At 30.5% G+C, this 17,698-nt stretch overlaps 1 protein-coding gene across 1 annotated transcript in view; it reads right to left on the bottom strand.

The window, feature by feature from the left end:
- Positions 1–17,698, bottom strand: part of LOC145319744 (uncharacterized) — a 41,797-nt gene that overhangs the window by 6,930 nt on the left and 17,169 nt on the right. The window contains exons 4-7 of the mRNA XM_080162081.1: positions 14,803–14,846; positions 13,927–13,977; positions 13,547–13,596; positions 12,608–12,677 (exon numbers count right to left, since the gene is read on the bottom strand). Coding sequence (XP_080018207.1) covers positions 12,608–12,677; positions 13,547–13,596; positions 13,927–13,977; positions 14,803–14,846 — 215 coding nt within the window. The remainder of the gene's footprint in view (positions 1–12,607; positions 12,678–13,546; positions 13,597–13,926; positions 13,978–14,802; positions 14,847–17,698) is intronic.

The raw sequence follows: 17,698 nt of genomic DNA, 5'->3' as shown, positions 1-17,698 counted from the left end.
TGTGTTTTTTCCTTGAGATATAGGACAAATCAATTTATCAAAAATCTATGAGTCAACACAATAAAAATGTCTGATTTTCAATCAAAGATATTTTACGTAAAGTTGAGAAATAATAGCAGAAATAAACAAACAAAAAATACTTCTTTAATATTACACTGGGCTAAAATCTAATATTAAATTCATATTGAAAAAACGTTAATCTAACTCTTACATACAAAAGTAAAAATTATTAAGTTATCAATCATAGTTTGCTTTTTCTGCTTTTATTCTGGCCTTTAATTTAACTTTTTTCTAATTAAACAATTCTAAAACGTAGATAGCACAATGGGCATTATAATCGAATTCATGAAATTAGATAACCTTTTAATAAATCTTCACTAAAGCTCATAGTATTGGAGTAATTACTATTTTAAAACCTTTAGTTAACTATCCTAAATCGTCAAAATACAAGCAGTATAATTCATGGAGGGAGCTATATAATGAACAGAAATTGGTCTTCAACATAAGCCAGGAATAAAACGAATTAACAGTCAAAAATAATCTTTCTACTGATAACAATATAAGATTTCTTTAAAAAGTAGTACAATATAGAATAAAAGGAGAATTTGTCGTCAATTTAGGTTGCTAATATGGAACTCATTAATGATAATATGCTAATATGGTCAGTTCGTTTATCTAGTAGAAGGGAATGGGGTAGGCGTACAGGGCGTTGTTTGGGGGTATTGTTATTTTAGCCAGCTGTGTGTATCACTTTATTAGAGGACATGAAAATCTGGTGTAAGATCCAAGTGATAATATATCGATTTAGTAGTAGAAACATGTTATTTCTTCTGGTTTTAATGAGTAAATTTAATAAGGAAATAGTCTAATCACTAATAGACTTTATATTAAAAACATATACAACATATGTATATGTTTATAAATGTTTTAGATAGAAATTTTTTATCAGATCGTATTATAGACAGCTTTCCTCGGATATTAAAATGAAAAATTATAAGATAAAAAGCAGTTTGGTTAGTAGCTTTTTATTATAATATTCGTGGAAAATTGTCTGTTATGGGATGCAGTACATGCTTTTTCAGTGTGACCGAGAGCCGGTTCTAATCCAGCAGATATTGAGCGGATTCGAGCTATACTGGAAATGATTTTCTTCAGTTGTACTATCCATCCTATTCTAGGTTCGGGAACCTTGAGTAGAGGATTGTTTACAACTTCAGGTAATACAATTGTAAGTTCAAGGTTCTTCCGACATGGAATCCAGGTAATATACAAGGTTCAACAATTTACAAATTGTCAGATTACAACACATACACCAATATGTTATATCATTTTATCCAATTACCTAAGAAGACATTTAGTACACAACTAATACAACTATTAAAAATGCATTTTTTAGATACCATCCAGATATATTAAAAGGTTCTTGCCTTAAGACACTTTCAAGAAATAACTCTGGTTTTAGAGCTAGGTTTATAATAATAACAGACTTTTTGCATCTATAACAAAAGTTTGCCCGTTTCACTGTATATTCTTGTATATTACATTGTTAACAAAGTACATCGCTCTCAATGCATTCCCATTGTTTGACTATTATCAAATATATTCAAATTGCTGTTTATGATCATTAGAGCTTCCAATTAGCTGCCATTTTCTATATATGGTAACCTATCCATATAAAAAAATTTAAAAGAAAGTTTAATTTAGCTATTGGCTGATCTTTTTAAAATCCAAAACACCAATCATTGGCCTTATAAAGTGATTTATTTAATAATATTGAAAATCAGAACAAAACTAGTAATTTTCCAATTATAGAAAGTTGGAGTTTTATGATTAGTATAACCTTGATAGTCTTGCTTATAGTTATAATATAACCAGGGAGGGAGGGGATATTGATAATTAAATATTTTTCACTAAATACAGTGTGTTTTTTTATGAGCACTTTTTTGAAAGCAATTTTACCCCACTTATAGTTATCAGAATTTAATGATTAATGGCTTATTTTCTTCGTTTTTAAAGGGAAATTATGAAACAACCAAAAAAAATTACAGTTTTTGTTGAAAAAGTACAGTAAAGTTGAAAATTAAAAACTTAGGTGTCAACATCTAAAAATGGTTTTAGCGCATTTTTCTTATGTTCAAATATTCTACCTTTTGCAAGAATGGCTGCAAAACGCTTCAAAGTTGAGATATAGAGCTATAAATTTATACAGATACTATTGGGGACATGTACTAGAATAGGTCAAAGTTTGAAGGCCATATCTCAATCAGGGAGAAAGTACTGGCCCCCCGAAGTCGACTACTGAAAATCCAATTTTGAGCATAAGAAAAATGCGCTAAAACCATTTTTAGATGTTGTCACCTAAGTTTTTAATTTTAAACTTTACTGTACTTTTTCAACAAAAACTGTAATTTTTGTTGGTTGTTTCATAATTTCCCTTTAAAAACGAAGAAAATAAGCCATTAATCATTAAATTCTGATAACTATAAGTGGGGTAAAATTGCTTTCAAAAAAGTGCTCATAAAAAAACACTTAATGTATTTGAAGCCTAAAATTAGAATCATTCAGGAACTTTATGGGAAGATAAATTTGTACTGCATTGTTCATTCCTGTATCCCTGACTAAAACACAGCGTCATAGCACCAATCTTTTATTCCCCCGCATTTTTGAAAATTACATTGTGTACCTACTACAACCAATTTTGTAAAATGTTGCACATAAATTACAACAATCAAATCAAAATGTGCTAATTTAGTTCGATCAGTATTTATGTTTTTTTCTAGTTTAGCCAGGGAGGTAGGGGACATTACATTTTAAATTGTGCTGGCTCCCCAAGTTCAATTAACCAGGGAGAGATGGGACATTGGGCTGTTTATTGCAATAGTCCCCAAAGTTTTAGAAGAATGTTTTCTTAATCGTTGATTAAAGAACTTTTGAAACTTTTATTGGTTGGTTCGATAAGTCAAATGTTTAAAATTTCAACCTTTAATTCTAAAGGAATATTTAGTTTATCAATTTATCAGCCATTGTCATATCCTTTCAGATCTCGGTCAATAAGCACTGCTTGTTAAAATAAAACTTTGGGTACTTATACTAATTTTACTAAACTAAGCAACTGAAAATTAGATCCGAGCCATATCTTGAAATAAAGGTTTTTCTAAAATTCTTATTTTTTCAATTGAAGATTTGTGATAAATTGTGAATCGTTCTCAATTTTCAATTGTTTTGTCATGTTTTAAATTTACTATTAATCATTTCTTGAAAAAAATCAATGGTAGAAGATGATAATATTAAATGGCTACTAAATGTAATATTTTCTACATGGTTTAACATTTAGATGGTATACAGAGTTTATTATACAAAAGTTAATTTTTAAAAATACAAAATAACTTTACTTATCACCATTTTAGGGTAGTGCGGGGTTATTCCGGTCAATTTTTTGCTTCAACTTAAAAAAAATCATACTTCCCAAAAACTTTTTCCGGTTTTTAAGAGTGCAAATGAACGATATGGCAATAACGAAGAAGCCTGTCTTGGTCCCATTAAGATCTCGCAACTAGAAGTCGGTCAAAAATCGGTTTTAAGGGCGGCGGTTGGCCTATACCGGAATAACCCCACCGGTGGGGCTATTTCGGTCAGTTGACTTTGGGGGGGTGGAACACACCCCGTAAAATATTTTTTTTTTAACATTTTAAACTATGAGTAGAAAGCTGAGGTCATTAGCTTTCTAACGGTACTAGTCGCATGCAGATCAGACAATTTTTTGACCACATTTTGCCCATTTTAAAAAAGTCGGTAAAATCGCAAAAAAAACATCGATATTTTTCATGCAAACTTTAAAAAAAAAATCATACTTTTTATTATATGATTAGGTTTTTTTAAGCTTTATACATAAATTAGAGGCAATTTCTGATTCGCAGGTCTTGGAATTTCTTGAAAAAAGTGATTTTTTTCCCAAAAAATTTTTAATTTTAAAAATCCTGCCAGTTTTGACAGCAGTTTTTGATACATTTTTTCTTGTCTCAAATTGGCTAGGATTGACCTACAAGGGTGGTTAAGGTGTCTAAAGATGCAAAATTACATGCCTGACAATTAACTCGAAATGATATGGGGTCTAACTCTAATATTTCAACACATTTTATGCAACAGGAATTTTGAAAATGCAAAATCTTGAATATGTACTCTAAATCTTGGAGACAGAACCCATATCCTGGGGAGCTTTTGTTAGGACATGCAAAGAGCTTTCTATAGACACCTTAAACACCTTTCTAGCTTAATCCTAGCCGATTTGACATAAAAAATCCAAACCGCGCAAAAATCGCAAACATCCTCTTATACGAAAAAGATGCAAGGGTTTCATATGGAATTTTAAATCTTCTAGCAGTCTTTCTAATAGACCCCTTCTTACAGCAGCTGATACATCTTCAGGAAAAAATTTAAGGCGTTCCTTTGGGTGATATACTCTTCCCATTACTATAAAAATGTGTCTGAAAAATTTTTAATGTCTTTACAAATTGAAAAGCTTAGGCAACAAAACATGACATAATACAAGCAGTAAAATGACTAGTAATGTACATCACACAACAGGCAAGGCAATTATTAAAGCTTAGGTCATGCATTTAGGTTGTTTATGCTTCCAGATCACCTAAATAAAACATTAGGGTATTATACAGTTATAAATACAGTAATAAAAAAAGTAAAAAAAGTGACCGGAATAGACCCTTTTTTTGAGACGAAAAAAAAATTATGAAAAAATCAAGTTAGAACAACGCCTCCAATTGCAAACGATAAATGAATGCCATATCTTTCATTTTACAAAAACCCGGGGGTCGATAGGACTTACCATTTTTCACAATTTTAGATTGAACATGGCCTATTTTGAAATTTTTTTTTTGCAAATTTTTTGCAACTTTTTGAGGGCAAAAAAATCATAGAAGGAGTGATCTGACAAAAATTTGCTGAAGTAAACGTTTAGAACACCGTTAAAAAACGGTTTTAAAAAAGTTGGTCGAGTGACTGGAATTAGACCCCCCTACCGCATTAACCCCGCACTACCCTAGTATTGATAGAAATGTTCTATAGATTACAAACCTTGAATAAAATATATAATTCTTCTATTAATGATTTAAGAAGCGTAGCAACTCTATAGGTCAGGATATCCGTATTACAAATTGATGTACATCCTCAATCGTGATAAACAAAATTACCCATACTCTGATTTTGAAAAAGGTCATAAAAGTTGTTGAGCTAAAAAAGAGAATGTGCTTATAAGATTCTTGGTGCAAGTATAATTTTAAGTTCAATGCCCCCCCCCCCCCTGGGTATTTGCAATATTTTACTTTACCGATAGGCATGTTATAAGCAAAGCGCATACATATCTTGAATTATAAGCAATTTTAAAACAAACCAATAATAAATAAAATCACTTTTGATAACAACTTTGATCCTAAGTAATTATTACGTGTGTAATAAAAAATGATCTTGTCATGCCAATTATGTTCAACCAGTGCTACCAAGCATACCAGGGATATAGGGGTAAATATAATATGTTATTGTCATGCCAATTATGTTCAACCAGTGCTACCAAACATACCAGGGATGAAGGGGTAAAAATAATATGTTATTGTCATACCAATTATGTTCAAACAGTGGTACCAAACATACCAGGGATATAGGGGTAAATATAATATGTTACTGTTATACCAATTATGTTCAACCAGTGGTACCAAACATACCAGGGATATAGGGGTAAATATAATATGTTATTGTTATACCAATTATGTTCAACCAGTGGTACCAAACATACCAGGGATATAGGGGTAAATATAATATGTTATTGTTATACCAATTATGTTCAACCAGAACTACCAAACATACCAGGGATATAGGGGTAAATATAATATGTTATTGTCATACCAATTATGTTCAACCAGTGCTACCAAACATACCAAGGATATAGGGATAAATATAATATGTTATTGATATACCAATTATGTTCAACCAGTGCTACCAAACATACCAGGGATATAGTGGTAAATATAATATGTTATTGTCATACCAATTATGTTCAACCAGTGCTACCAAACATACCAGGGATATGGGGGTAAATATAATATGTTATTGTCATACCAATTATGTTCAACCAGTGCTACCAAACATACCAGGGGTATAGGGGTGAATGTAATATAATATTGTTATACCAATTATGTTCAACCAGTGCTACCAAACATACCAGGGGTATAGGGGTGAATGTAATATAATATTGTTATACCAATTATGTTCAACCAGTGCTACCAAACATACCAGGGATATAGGGGTAAATATAATATGTTATTGTTATACCAATTATGTTCAACCAGTGCTACCAAACATACCAGGGATATAGGGGTAAATATAATATGGTATTGTTATACCAATTATGTTTAAACAGTGCTACCAAACATACCAGGGATATAGGGGTAAATATAATATGGTATTGTTATACCAATTATGTTTAAACAGTGCTACCAAACATACCAGGGATATAGGGGTAAATATAATATGTTATTGTCATACCAATTATGTTTAACCAGTGCTACCAAACATACCAGGGATATAGGGGTAAATATAATATGTTATTGTCATACCAATTATGTTCAACCAGTGGTACCAAACATACCAGGGATATAGGGGTAAATATAATATGTTATTGTTATACCAATTATGTTTAAACAGTGCTACCAAACATACCAGGGATATAGGGGTAAATATAATATGGTATTGTTATACCAATTATGTTTAAACAGTGCTACCAAACATACCAGGGATATAGGGGTAAATATAATATGTTATTGTCATACCAATTATGTTTAACCAGTGCTACCAAACATACCAGGGATATAGGGGTAAATATAATATGTTATTGTCATACCAATTATGTTCAACCAGTGGTACCAAACATACCAGGGATATAGGGGTAAATATAGTTTGTTATTGTCATGCCAATTATGTTCAACCAGTGGTACCAAACATATCAGGGATATAGGGGTAAATATAGTTTGTTATTGTCATGTCAATTATGTTCAACCAGTGCTACCAAACATATCAGGGATATAGGGGTAAATATAGTTTGTTATTGTCATGCCAATTTGAATTATGTTTAACCAGTGCAGTGGTACCAACATACCAGGAATATAGGGGTAAATATAATATCATATTACCATACCAATTGTGTTCAACTAGTGCTACATACAAACATATCAGGGATAAAGGGGTAAATATATTATGTTATTGTCATGCTAATTATGTTCAACCAGTGCTACCAAACAGGATAAAGAATGTAAGCAAAATGCATACTATTTTTGTAGATTTTGTTAATTGAATAACTATGTATATGCTAACTGTTTTTATTTAAAAGATGAAAAGGGTCATCTTAAGACATTTATTCAAATTATATATCAGAAAACCCGTTGATGGCTTTTTAGCAGCTTTTAGTTTTGTTTTGTTCCATTCCTTCAGTCACCCAGTAATTTTCTGTCTACTTTGATTTTATTGCAGCCAATAAAAAAATTATAACTTCTTTTTTGTGCTCTAACCCTGTAGGGCTAACCAGTACACAACAATATAACCCAAAATAATAAACAACAAACAAAAAACAACCATTATCTCAAAATAGGGAAGAGGAGGGCGCGAGTTCTGTAATCGACAAGGTACTTTAAGGAAAACTACAGTCCTTTCTTGACTGATTGTAACTATTCTAAAATTAACCCTTAACGGTTGGGGGGGGGGCGTTGAACGCCCCCCCATCCGGTTTTTTCTATCTCATTTTCTGTGTGTGAAAGATAAAGAGCCCAAACTGCTTGACTTTTTAAGTATGGGTATGACACATAACTGAGAGTTGGAATTTTTTGAATATCTCCATCCTGGCGGGCACAGGATGCCAGCAAACCTGGAAGGGTCATCCAGGTAAAGAGCAAAAATATTTTTTTGACTAAAACAAAGCATTTTATCATACCAAAATACTAAAAAATCCTCTAGTAGTACATCCCTATATGAAATACAGGTGTTTAAGTCCCTTTCAGGTTCCAGGTATGATCCTGCAGGTCCTGATCCTCCAGGTCTCCAGAAATCTTTAAAAGGCTCCTGTGGCTGCAATTTTTAACTTAGAGACTTTAAATTTTAAACTTAAGCTTTTCTTACATGTCTACATAACGTATTAAAATTTCATGAAGATCCGCCGCCGTTTTCCCGCCGACCGCCGACTGCGGCGGCTGGCAGCTGCCAAGTACAGCTGCGGCTGCTGAAATTTATAGTTTGATATTTCTAATGTAAAATTTACATAAAGATAAACATTTTCTGGAAAAAAATTTTTCTTCTAGCTTCAAAAATAAGAAAATTACAGCTGTTTGAAATTTTTAAGTAAAAAAAGACCTAAAAACAAAGGTTGTTAAATAAAAGGGTGAAGGAAGCGAAAATTGACTTAGACTTATAAAAGGTCGGAAATTCTTTATCAAACAGGGGACTTGCACAAAAAAATTTAGCCCTCTAGCTCTAATAGGAACTGAGATAATAAGGGGGGGCGTTGAACGCCCCCCCCCCCCGACCGATTAAGGTGCGGCAAGGGGCCCGACCGTAAAGGGTTAAGTTAAACTTATTTACCCCTCCCTTTATGCCTGAAAACAAGGAGCATAAAAAAGGCGATAAAAACTCGCATTTAAAAAGATTTTTATGTTTTAGTCAAAAATTTTGAAATACCTTTTTTGCAGGTGTATTTAGCATATTTTTATAGCAAAAAGTTTGACTTTGCCGTTACAGTATTTTGTATTTTATTTTCAAGGCCGTTTTAATATCATAAATTTAAATACATTAAAATAAAAAAAAAAAATGATCCGGTTAAAATCGTTACATCGATTTCTAACTTTACATGATTCTTTTAACAATAAGGTACAACACATAAAGCGTAGCAACTATGTACATGAAAATTAAAACATTTTGACTCTTACACTCTAGTGAAACATATTTTTCACATGATAAACTTATCTCATCCATTTTGGAATGGCAATTCATATAATGATAAGGCACAATAATAAATGCGAACCATCTTTATTACTATGTATCTTAATAAGTATGTCCTAAAGGCTAATTACTTCTATTAAAAGGGCTAAAGCTGTTAATGTTTGTTTGTCGAACTGTTTTATTTGCTTCGAATTTCGAATGAAGCTTCGAATTTAAGTATGTTGTCATTCTTGTTTAATTTTAATATAAAGATATTGTGACACTATTAAGTTTTAATCTAGAGCAGGGACAAATCTTCATTAAGAAAAGTTATTTCTATTGCTAAATTAACAAATATTTACATTGACATTATGCCCAACATTAATCATAAGTATTCATGATTGTAACATTGAACATAATGCTATTGTTATTATTAAATATACAAATATAATATGATTTCTCGTATTCATTCGAATCCGGTGAATAGGAACCGGTTCTCATCCATACGAAAAAACTATGTCTAGCATCGTATTATATTCAGCTTTCTACGAATATAAAAATATCTGAATAAAAATCCCTTTCTCTGACAACTTGTGGCTCCTTATTTGAATATTCCAACCCTTCTACAAAATTTATGTAAGATAGATAGATAGTAATGAATAACTAGATAGATTATTTAAATATTCCACCCCTTTTATAAATTTTATATTCGTGGGAAATCTAGGGTAAGTCCAGTGTAGCCTTTACTTATTACCATAAAATTTTAATCCAACAAAAATATTTTCTTTACATGACAAATGTTCTCTAAAGTTCTTAGTTTTCCCCACCCTGCTATCCACAAGTATTTACTTTTTGTCTACACTCTACAGTTTGTGTATATCTTTAAATTATCAAATATTGCAATTTAGTAAGGCAAAATTAAGTTTAATGTATATAACATTTAATAATTGTGTATATCATCGCATTATATACAGCTTTCCGAAAATTAAATTGAAATTATAAGATTAAAACCAGTTTTGTTAGCCCCGAGGGGCGAAGTCAAGGGCTAACAAAACTGGTATTTATTTATTTGTCTATATTAAAAATAGCGGTCTCAAAAATTCAATTTTCCCCATAGCCTTTTGGGTGACAAAGTGAATTGTGTACTAGCTTCAATGTCAAAAAAAATAGGGCAATTATTTTTTAAATTTTAATTTTGATTATTTTAGGTGTTCCTAGTAGGTTAATAAGACTTTAACGTAATTTTAAATATTTATGTTATGTTATGGTTCCAAAATAAAAAGGGTTCTCCCCTCCGAGAGGATTCTACTACAACACAACTTTATTTCATGGCTTTATATTTGTCCTAGAGAATTTAGAATGTGGGAAATTATTAAATATATGCTACGCCAAGTGTCACGCGATAAACAGAATGGCCAGGGAGGGAGTGAACATTTGAGTAAAAATGATGCATGTTCTCTCATTCGTAGGCTTAAAACCTTTGGGAACTTTCTAAAAATATTGAATGGTTAGTAAGTAAAAATAGCAGAGTCCAAACTTTTCAATAATAAATTTAATCTACAGAAGGTTTAATTTCATTTATTATAATTGTGGATGTACATCAAATTATTGCCCATTATCTTATTCCATAAGAATAAAATAAAATAAAAAAAAGTAAGAATTTTACATAAATGAAAAGGGGGAAAGAACAAATTATCCTTCATTGTCATATTCCTAGATCTCTGAAAGATAAAATTAGTTTTTGCCAACCCCTTATGATAATTTAATGTTTCTTAATTATTCATAAACAAAAAAAATTTAAATCTATAGAGAATTATATTTAATTATGAAAACAAGGATGACAACATCCATTAAAGGGAAGCTCTAAAATCAGATGAAAGGACAAACGAGCAATACCTATTGTAGAATGTCAAAAAGATAATAATTAGAATATTAATTTAAAGGTAAAAACAAAATAATTGTATCAAATCCTTGAAATACGGACTGACCGACCCTATTTATAGATCAGCTTCGCTTTTAAAAAGACAGTTTCTGATATTGTAATTGATATAAATCTTGTAATGTTTTTGTTTGTGTAATAAGTTCTTCCCTACATCCTACTTATTACACTCTCATCTTTATTTATAAAGTTCCTAAATCAATGAGTTTTAGTTCTAATCATTAATAAGATCTTTTTTTCGCCTCCAACATTTTCGCTAGTCAAAATTACGAGTTCCTCTTGATAATCAAATACAGCATATATTTGTATATAAATTATCACTGGTTAATTATTGGAAGTTCATTAGATTAATCATTTCTAGATATTTCAAATTTTTTTTAAAATATGATTTCTTTACAAATTGATTGAATGCATGTCTAAAAACATTATTTTCTAAATTATTGTCGTGTTTATAGTTTTTAAGAAACCAAAAAACAAGCCACAAACATTTACTTTCATGTTTTTTATTAGACTGTATAAGGAAAAATTAATACATTAATTCGCGAAAACTTATTTTATGAGGGGAGATAGCAATGATGATTAAATTTAACTACAATCTAATTCTACATTCCCTTCTTTTCTCCAATTTATTACAGAGGCTACAAATACTTTAATTTGTACCAGAATTAGGAGGATAATAAGATCGCCATGATATTTAATGTCATTGGAACTAAAAATAGAGAAATTTCAACCTTTAAAGAATTTAAAATAATTTCAAATGTAAAAATAACAAAGAAAATTTGTGAACCTAAAAAATATAAATAAGTCAACCCTTGAAAATTGACAATACAGAAAATACAAAAGCCAAGCTCTACTCATTATAAAGTATTCTGTGGTGATAATTAATCTAAACTGTCACAGAAGCAAATAAAAACTTTTTTCTTCATCAAGTTAAAAGTGCATAAAAATAACCACAGCCGAGAAAAAGTAAAAGATACAATAAAACATGGATAAAGGAACATGTTCATTGGTATAATCTGATTTTTTAAATATTCCTCAATAAATCACTTTGTCCGTTCGTCTGTCCTTAACTTTATCGTTGCAATTTGATTTCTGTAGGGGTAATTTGATATACTCTACTGCACTATGAGATAGGCTTCTAAGACTACTTGTTAATAATCCCCTGACCAATAAGCATCTACTCTATGGCTCACTTTGTGCGCCCGTCTAAAAATAACATTGTAGGTGTAATCAGACTTCGAATAAAAACCAAAACTGCAATAGACTAAGTATGAATGTAATGAATGCATAGTTTTATTATTGATACAGCCAGATATTATTTAACTTGGTAACATTCATGAAATACTTTTGTACTTTTAATTAGAACATTAATAATAAATAATTTTAAAAAAAACATTCATACTTCAATTAAATATATTCTAGCCATCTTCTTGGTATATCCTATTGTAGGGGGACAAAGCGTCTAAAAAAATCAGCCATGTGACGCATAAATATGAGAGATTATTCATCTCTTTTTTAGGGGTTTTCTTTCACACTTCTCCTCACTTATCTAACATCTTTATAACTATATCTGACAATAATCTAAATATCTCCCATGAATCTTCACTTACATCTAGCTATCCTTAAGCTCTCTATCTATCCTCTGGAATAACATATCTCAGGCTAACTACCTACTAGCTATCTGGAGTCTTGACGTACCTGCTAGCTCAGCTAACCGGCCACCTCTCTCCTTGCACAGCAATTGTGCTTCCTCCCAACTTTTCTTGTCCTAAAAATATTTTAACGTTATTTGATACTATGGGGAGCAGAAAAATGGATTAAAACCATTCCAAAACTTAAATCTATTTTAAGAATAACATAAACATCTCCTCGTATCTATATCATGCCTTTCTAAAGTAGAGAACTAAATCGGTATACGTATAGAAGTTAGAAAGATACTTCACTACAAACAAAAAACTTACTCCTGTATATAGTATAATGAAAGTTTTGCTCAAGAATAAGTAATATGGTATCCTATGGAAAACTATTTTACGCCAACGCTACGCCTTAACAATATTATGTGGATTTCTGCATCTTATTGCACAATATTATGTTGTAAGTTTTTCTTAAAGTGTCCTATCCCTTGTCTATATATAGAAGCGAGCTACAATAACAAGGTTGGACATTTAAAGAAGTATTCTTTATTAAAACTCTAATTAAACTGCTAAACAAAACGTGTTATAAAAAAGACAATTTTATTTATTTTTTTTGCGTTGTTTGTTTGTTATGTAACATTTGGTTCCCAGAGATAGAATCTTTTTTTTTTAGAATTAAAACAAATTCTTGTTGCAATTTACACTTTCTCAACTTTAATTTTCTACAAAAAAATCTAACATAATTTCAATAATTATTTTGGCCTTGATTATCAGTGATATAAAAGGGTAAGACAATAAATTGATGAACATCCCAAATGATCATCCAAAAAGTTACCACAATCAAAATTCCACAAGAGCTTCCCAAAGTTGTTAAGCCAACGAATAAGAAACGATATTATAAATCTTTGGGGACCAGTGTAATAAACAACCAAATGTCCCCTGCCCCCCTGCTTGTTTATGCAGAGTAAATGAAAATCTGGTGCAACATCCCAGTGAAAATTACCTGAAAGAACTGATAGCATCCAGTCTCTAATCTGGTCCACGGACAATAATCTAAATAATTTATATTCATTCACTCGTTCCATAGTCATTTGGATTCAAGAATGCAAATTATCCTTGATTATAATGTACAAAATAGCAAGATTCAAACATTTCCTCAAATATTTATAATAGTTTTATGGTGTAATTTGTTAATCTTGGGTATTATCGTCCAATATCATATGCCTCAATTAGGATTCATCAAAGAAGGTGAAAAATCAGCTCGATTAGAACCGGTTTTCAGCCATTTTAAAAATCATGTATAGCATCTTATTGGAGACAATTTACACGAATAACAAGACTTGTAGAGTACCTATGTAACCCCAAAATAAAAAAAGAACTTACTCATCAATATTAGAAAATAGTATACTACAAAGAATATGGCTGCTCCAAGTCCTAAAAATAAACAAGATTAATTGTCACATACATTTTAGTTTTTGCAGCAATTATTAATTGCTTGACGTGGGCTTTCTCTCAAACTGCCTATTAAGCACTGAATCCTCCCAACTATTCTTATTTTTTAAGTAAAATAATAAATAGGGGAAGGTAGAAGGTTCATTAATCGACTAGTCACTTTGAATAAAATCGCCGAAAATCATTATCTGAACAACTATGATTATTAATTGACAAAAGTAGGAGAGATCTTAAGTATAAAATAGTGTTTAAATGACTTTTTTTTGTTCTTGTTTTTAAATGATTAGAGAAAAGTGACAATAAAAAAGCATTTGTATTTCAATCAAAAACCAAAAATAATGCGTGTCTTTGCTACAGCAATTATTTGCAAATATTTGCAGTTAAGACTATTTCAAGTGCTATTTTTTTGCGGATATAAATTAACACCCCAAAACAAAATAATTTTGTATTTTTGTAAATTATGTTATTAGGTTAATAAATATGCTGAAAACGGAAATGAAAATTCATGTTATCATACTAATTATGTAATTTCCCTTTAACAAATACCATGTTATTTTAGTAAATTAATTAGTTTTGTTACAAAATGGGTCAAACCAATCGACCAATTTAAAATTAACAGCTCTGTGCAAAAGACATTTAATAAGCGATTCTATTCATTTCTTGTAAAGATTTTTCTGACAAATAGCATCTCATCTATAATTCACGGTATACGTCCGTCGGTGATTTTGTTTGTTTCAGTGCTTTGCAAAGAAGATAAATGGTGCTTTGCTACTTATGGATGTTGTCAACCTTGTTTTTAATGTTTACCTAATGCTATAAGAACAGCTAGTACTACTGTAGGAATTACACATCTGAAAAAAAATAAAATTAATTAATAGTAGTTATTTATCGCATTGTATTATAGACAGCTTTTTGCGGATATTAAAATAAAAACTTTAAACCAGTTTTAAAACAAATCTATATTAGCATTATCTTTAAACAACTCTTTAATATAAAATTGAGTGGCTTACTATTGGGAATATTTACTAGACTATATTCCAAAAATTAAAAGAAATACCAATAAACCAACTTGCATATTGTTATTGGGGGAGGGATATTGTATCAAAAGAAAAGTATTTAACTCAATGACTTTTTTAATAAAGATAAAATAATTAGTGTTAAGATCAACAACTGTTTTTCTACAACAATTCTAAGAGAATTAATTTTGGTACAACATTGAATTGAAATTGTTTATTTGTTATTAAAAATTATAAGGTAGCATAATAACTTTTTTAGTATGGCTTCGAAAACGATTATATCCGCTGGATTAGAACCAGTTCTCAGCCAGATGTAAAAATTATGTATAGCATCGTATTAAGACATTTTTCTTCGAATGCTAAAATGAAAATCATATAATTAATACGAGTATTGTTAACACGGGTCTTCGGCCTCTCAGGTCTAACAAAACAGGTTTTAATTAATATCCGCAGAAAGCTGTCTATACGATGCATTAAATAACATCTTCAGTCCAGTATCCTACCCCTGATTTATACCAATAAACCAACTTGCATATTATTACCCAATGAATATTTGAAATTCAATTGCAAGCGAAGAAAACAAATATTTCCTGCCCTGCCATTCCTTTCTTGCTTCTATAATGCTTAAACAATTGAATGGTTCAGAGATAAAATAATTGGTATTTGAGCAATTAAAGCATTTAAAAATAAACGACAATTATTTGAATGATATAGTTGAATTGCAAAACTATAACTATAAAAGAATTGAATAAGCAATAACTGGTTGGTTTTAAACTAGTAGTGACCAAACTTTTAACCAATGATCTAACTCTACAGAATGGGTAATTTTTTTTCTCGTATTCATTTGAATCCGGTGGATAGGAACCGGTTCTCATGAATACGAAAAAACTATGTCTAGCATCGTATTATATCCAGTTTTCTACGAATATAGAAATGTACAATCATAAGATTAAAACTAGTTTTTTTAGCCGGTGCCTTCGGCACCACGGGGCTAAAAAAACTAGTTTTAATCTTATAATTGTACATTCTATATCCGCGGAAAGCCGTTTATAATACGATACGATAAATAACTATTCTCACTATTGAGGCTGTGCATCAATTTATCGTCCACTGCCTTATTCCTGACTTTGCAATAAGTAACATAATATGAATTATTTAACATACAGAGTGATTCAGAATAAACTGAGTTTTCCGATTTTCTGATACAACCAGAAGGAATACAGAAAAAATAATTATACATCCTTGATCTCTATAAAAAAATACATCAAACTTAGAAAAGGTCTTATTCAATATCTCTGAAAATAACGGTGCATTTTAGAGCATAAATATTTCAAAAGGTGCATATAATGCTTTTTTTCTGGTACAATTTTGTGCTTTAGGGTTGGTTTTCAAAAATTATTTACTTATAAACAACATCTTAACATGGCCAATAAAATATTCTACCAATTACACTAAAAATTTTATTTTAAATTCCCTCATTGAAAACAAATATTCAATTTTTCTTTTTGTATACCTAATAAACATAACCTTAAAAATTGCTTTTGTTATACCGTGTATAATTTTTGTAAAATAATTACATAAAATGCTATGATATGATTTAAAACCTCTTTACTTATTATAAATTCCTAAGAGTTTAAATTTCTTAGGTAATCAATGATATTTCTATTTCTGGTCACGCTTTTGCACAACTTTCAATAAGTCAAACTGATTTTTTAAAAATACATTCCTTCCAATCGACAGTTGATTACATAAACCTCCCCCCCCCCCCCAAAAAAAAAAACCCAAACAAACAGTATGTGTGTCTGTATGTGTGTTTGTATTGATAGATCTGGCTATTAACCTAATCGATATGGTTCTCCTTTACAGTGAAACTTTTTATCGATTATGGATTATAAACGCCCCAAAGATTATTCGCCTCTAGAAAATATCTTCACAACCTCTGTAATTTAGACATTAAAATTTAAAGTATAAGGTAGACCTCCCCATCCACCCACCTCTTAAAAGTACTGCTGAAGGTTTTTTGTTAGTTAAGACCTCGCTAACAACCACTGAACTGAACCGATTGAATTATCTATTCTATGAAAGCTTTACATAGCTCCTTGGGTGGTTGTAGGGTTTCTTTCACTTTAAAAAAAAGAGCCTCTAGATACTAGGTGTAAAGATGCAAGTTTTCAAAATAAATATCACAAGTGGGGAGGGGGTATGAGTGCTATACTCTTGCCTTAGAAGGATATTGTCGTTTCTTACTCGATTATGAAGTTGCAAAAAAATGTGGAAAAAAACATTTTGTAAGTAAGAACAACAACAAAATCAAATCCATAACAAATTTAACAATTAAAATTTGAAATTTGTTGGTTGAATATGAATTTTGACAGACGGATAAGTATGAGCAATGACAAGCTTGGTTAAGTTTTAAATAATCAAAAGAATATTTGATAAATTCTTTGAGATATGTTTAAATTTTGCATTTGATTTCTAATATGCTTTCACTTGTACTTCGATACAATGGTTTTACACAGAGATTATTCAAGGGAATGTTTTTAGGCATCAAAGTAAAAGAATAAAGGGGTCACGCAAAAGCTATTTATAACTCTATTTACGGGGTGCCGTGCCGACTTTCAATTGGGTCTTTGAATATTATCTTAATTTTTTTTTACCAAAGATAACTCTGCTTTTTGCACGTAAAA

The sequence above is a fragment of the Acartia tonsa genome, chromosome 1 (genome assembly GCF_053477335.1).
Source record: "Acartia tonsa isolate MP-2025a chromosome 1, ASM5347733v1, whole genome shotgun sequence".
NCBI classification, from domain to species: domain Eukaryota; kingdom Metazoa; phylum Arthropoda; class Copepoda; order Calanoida; family Acartiidae; genus Acartia; species Acartia tonsa.
Note: the sequence above shows the minus strand (reverse complement) of the source record. Positions and strands in the feature narration are given on the sequence as shown.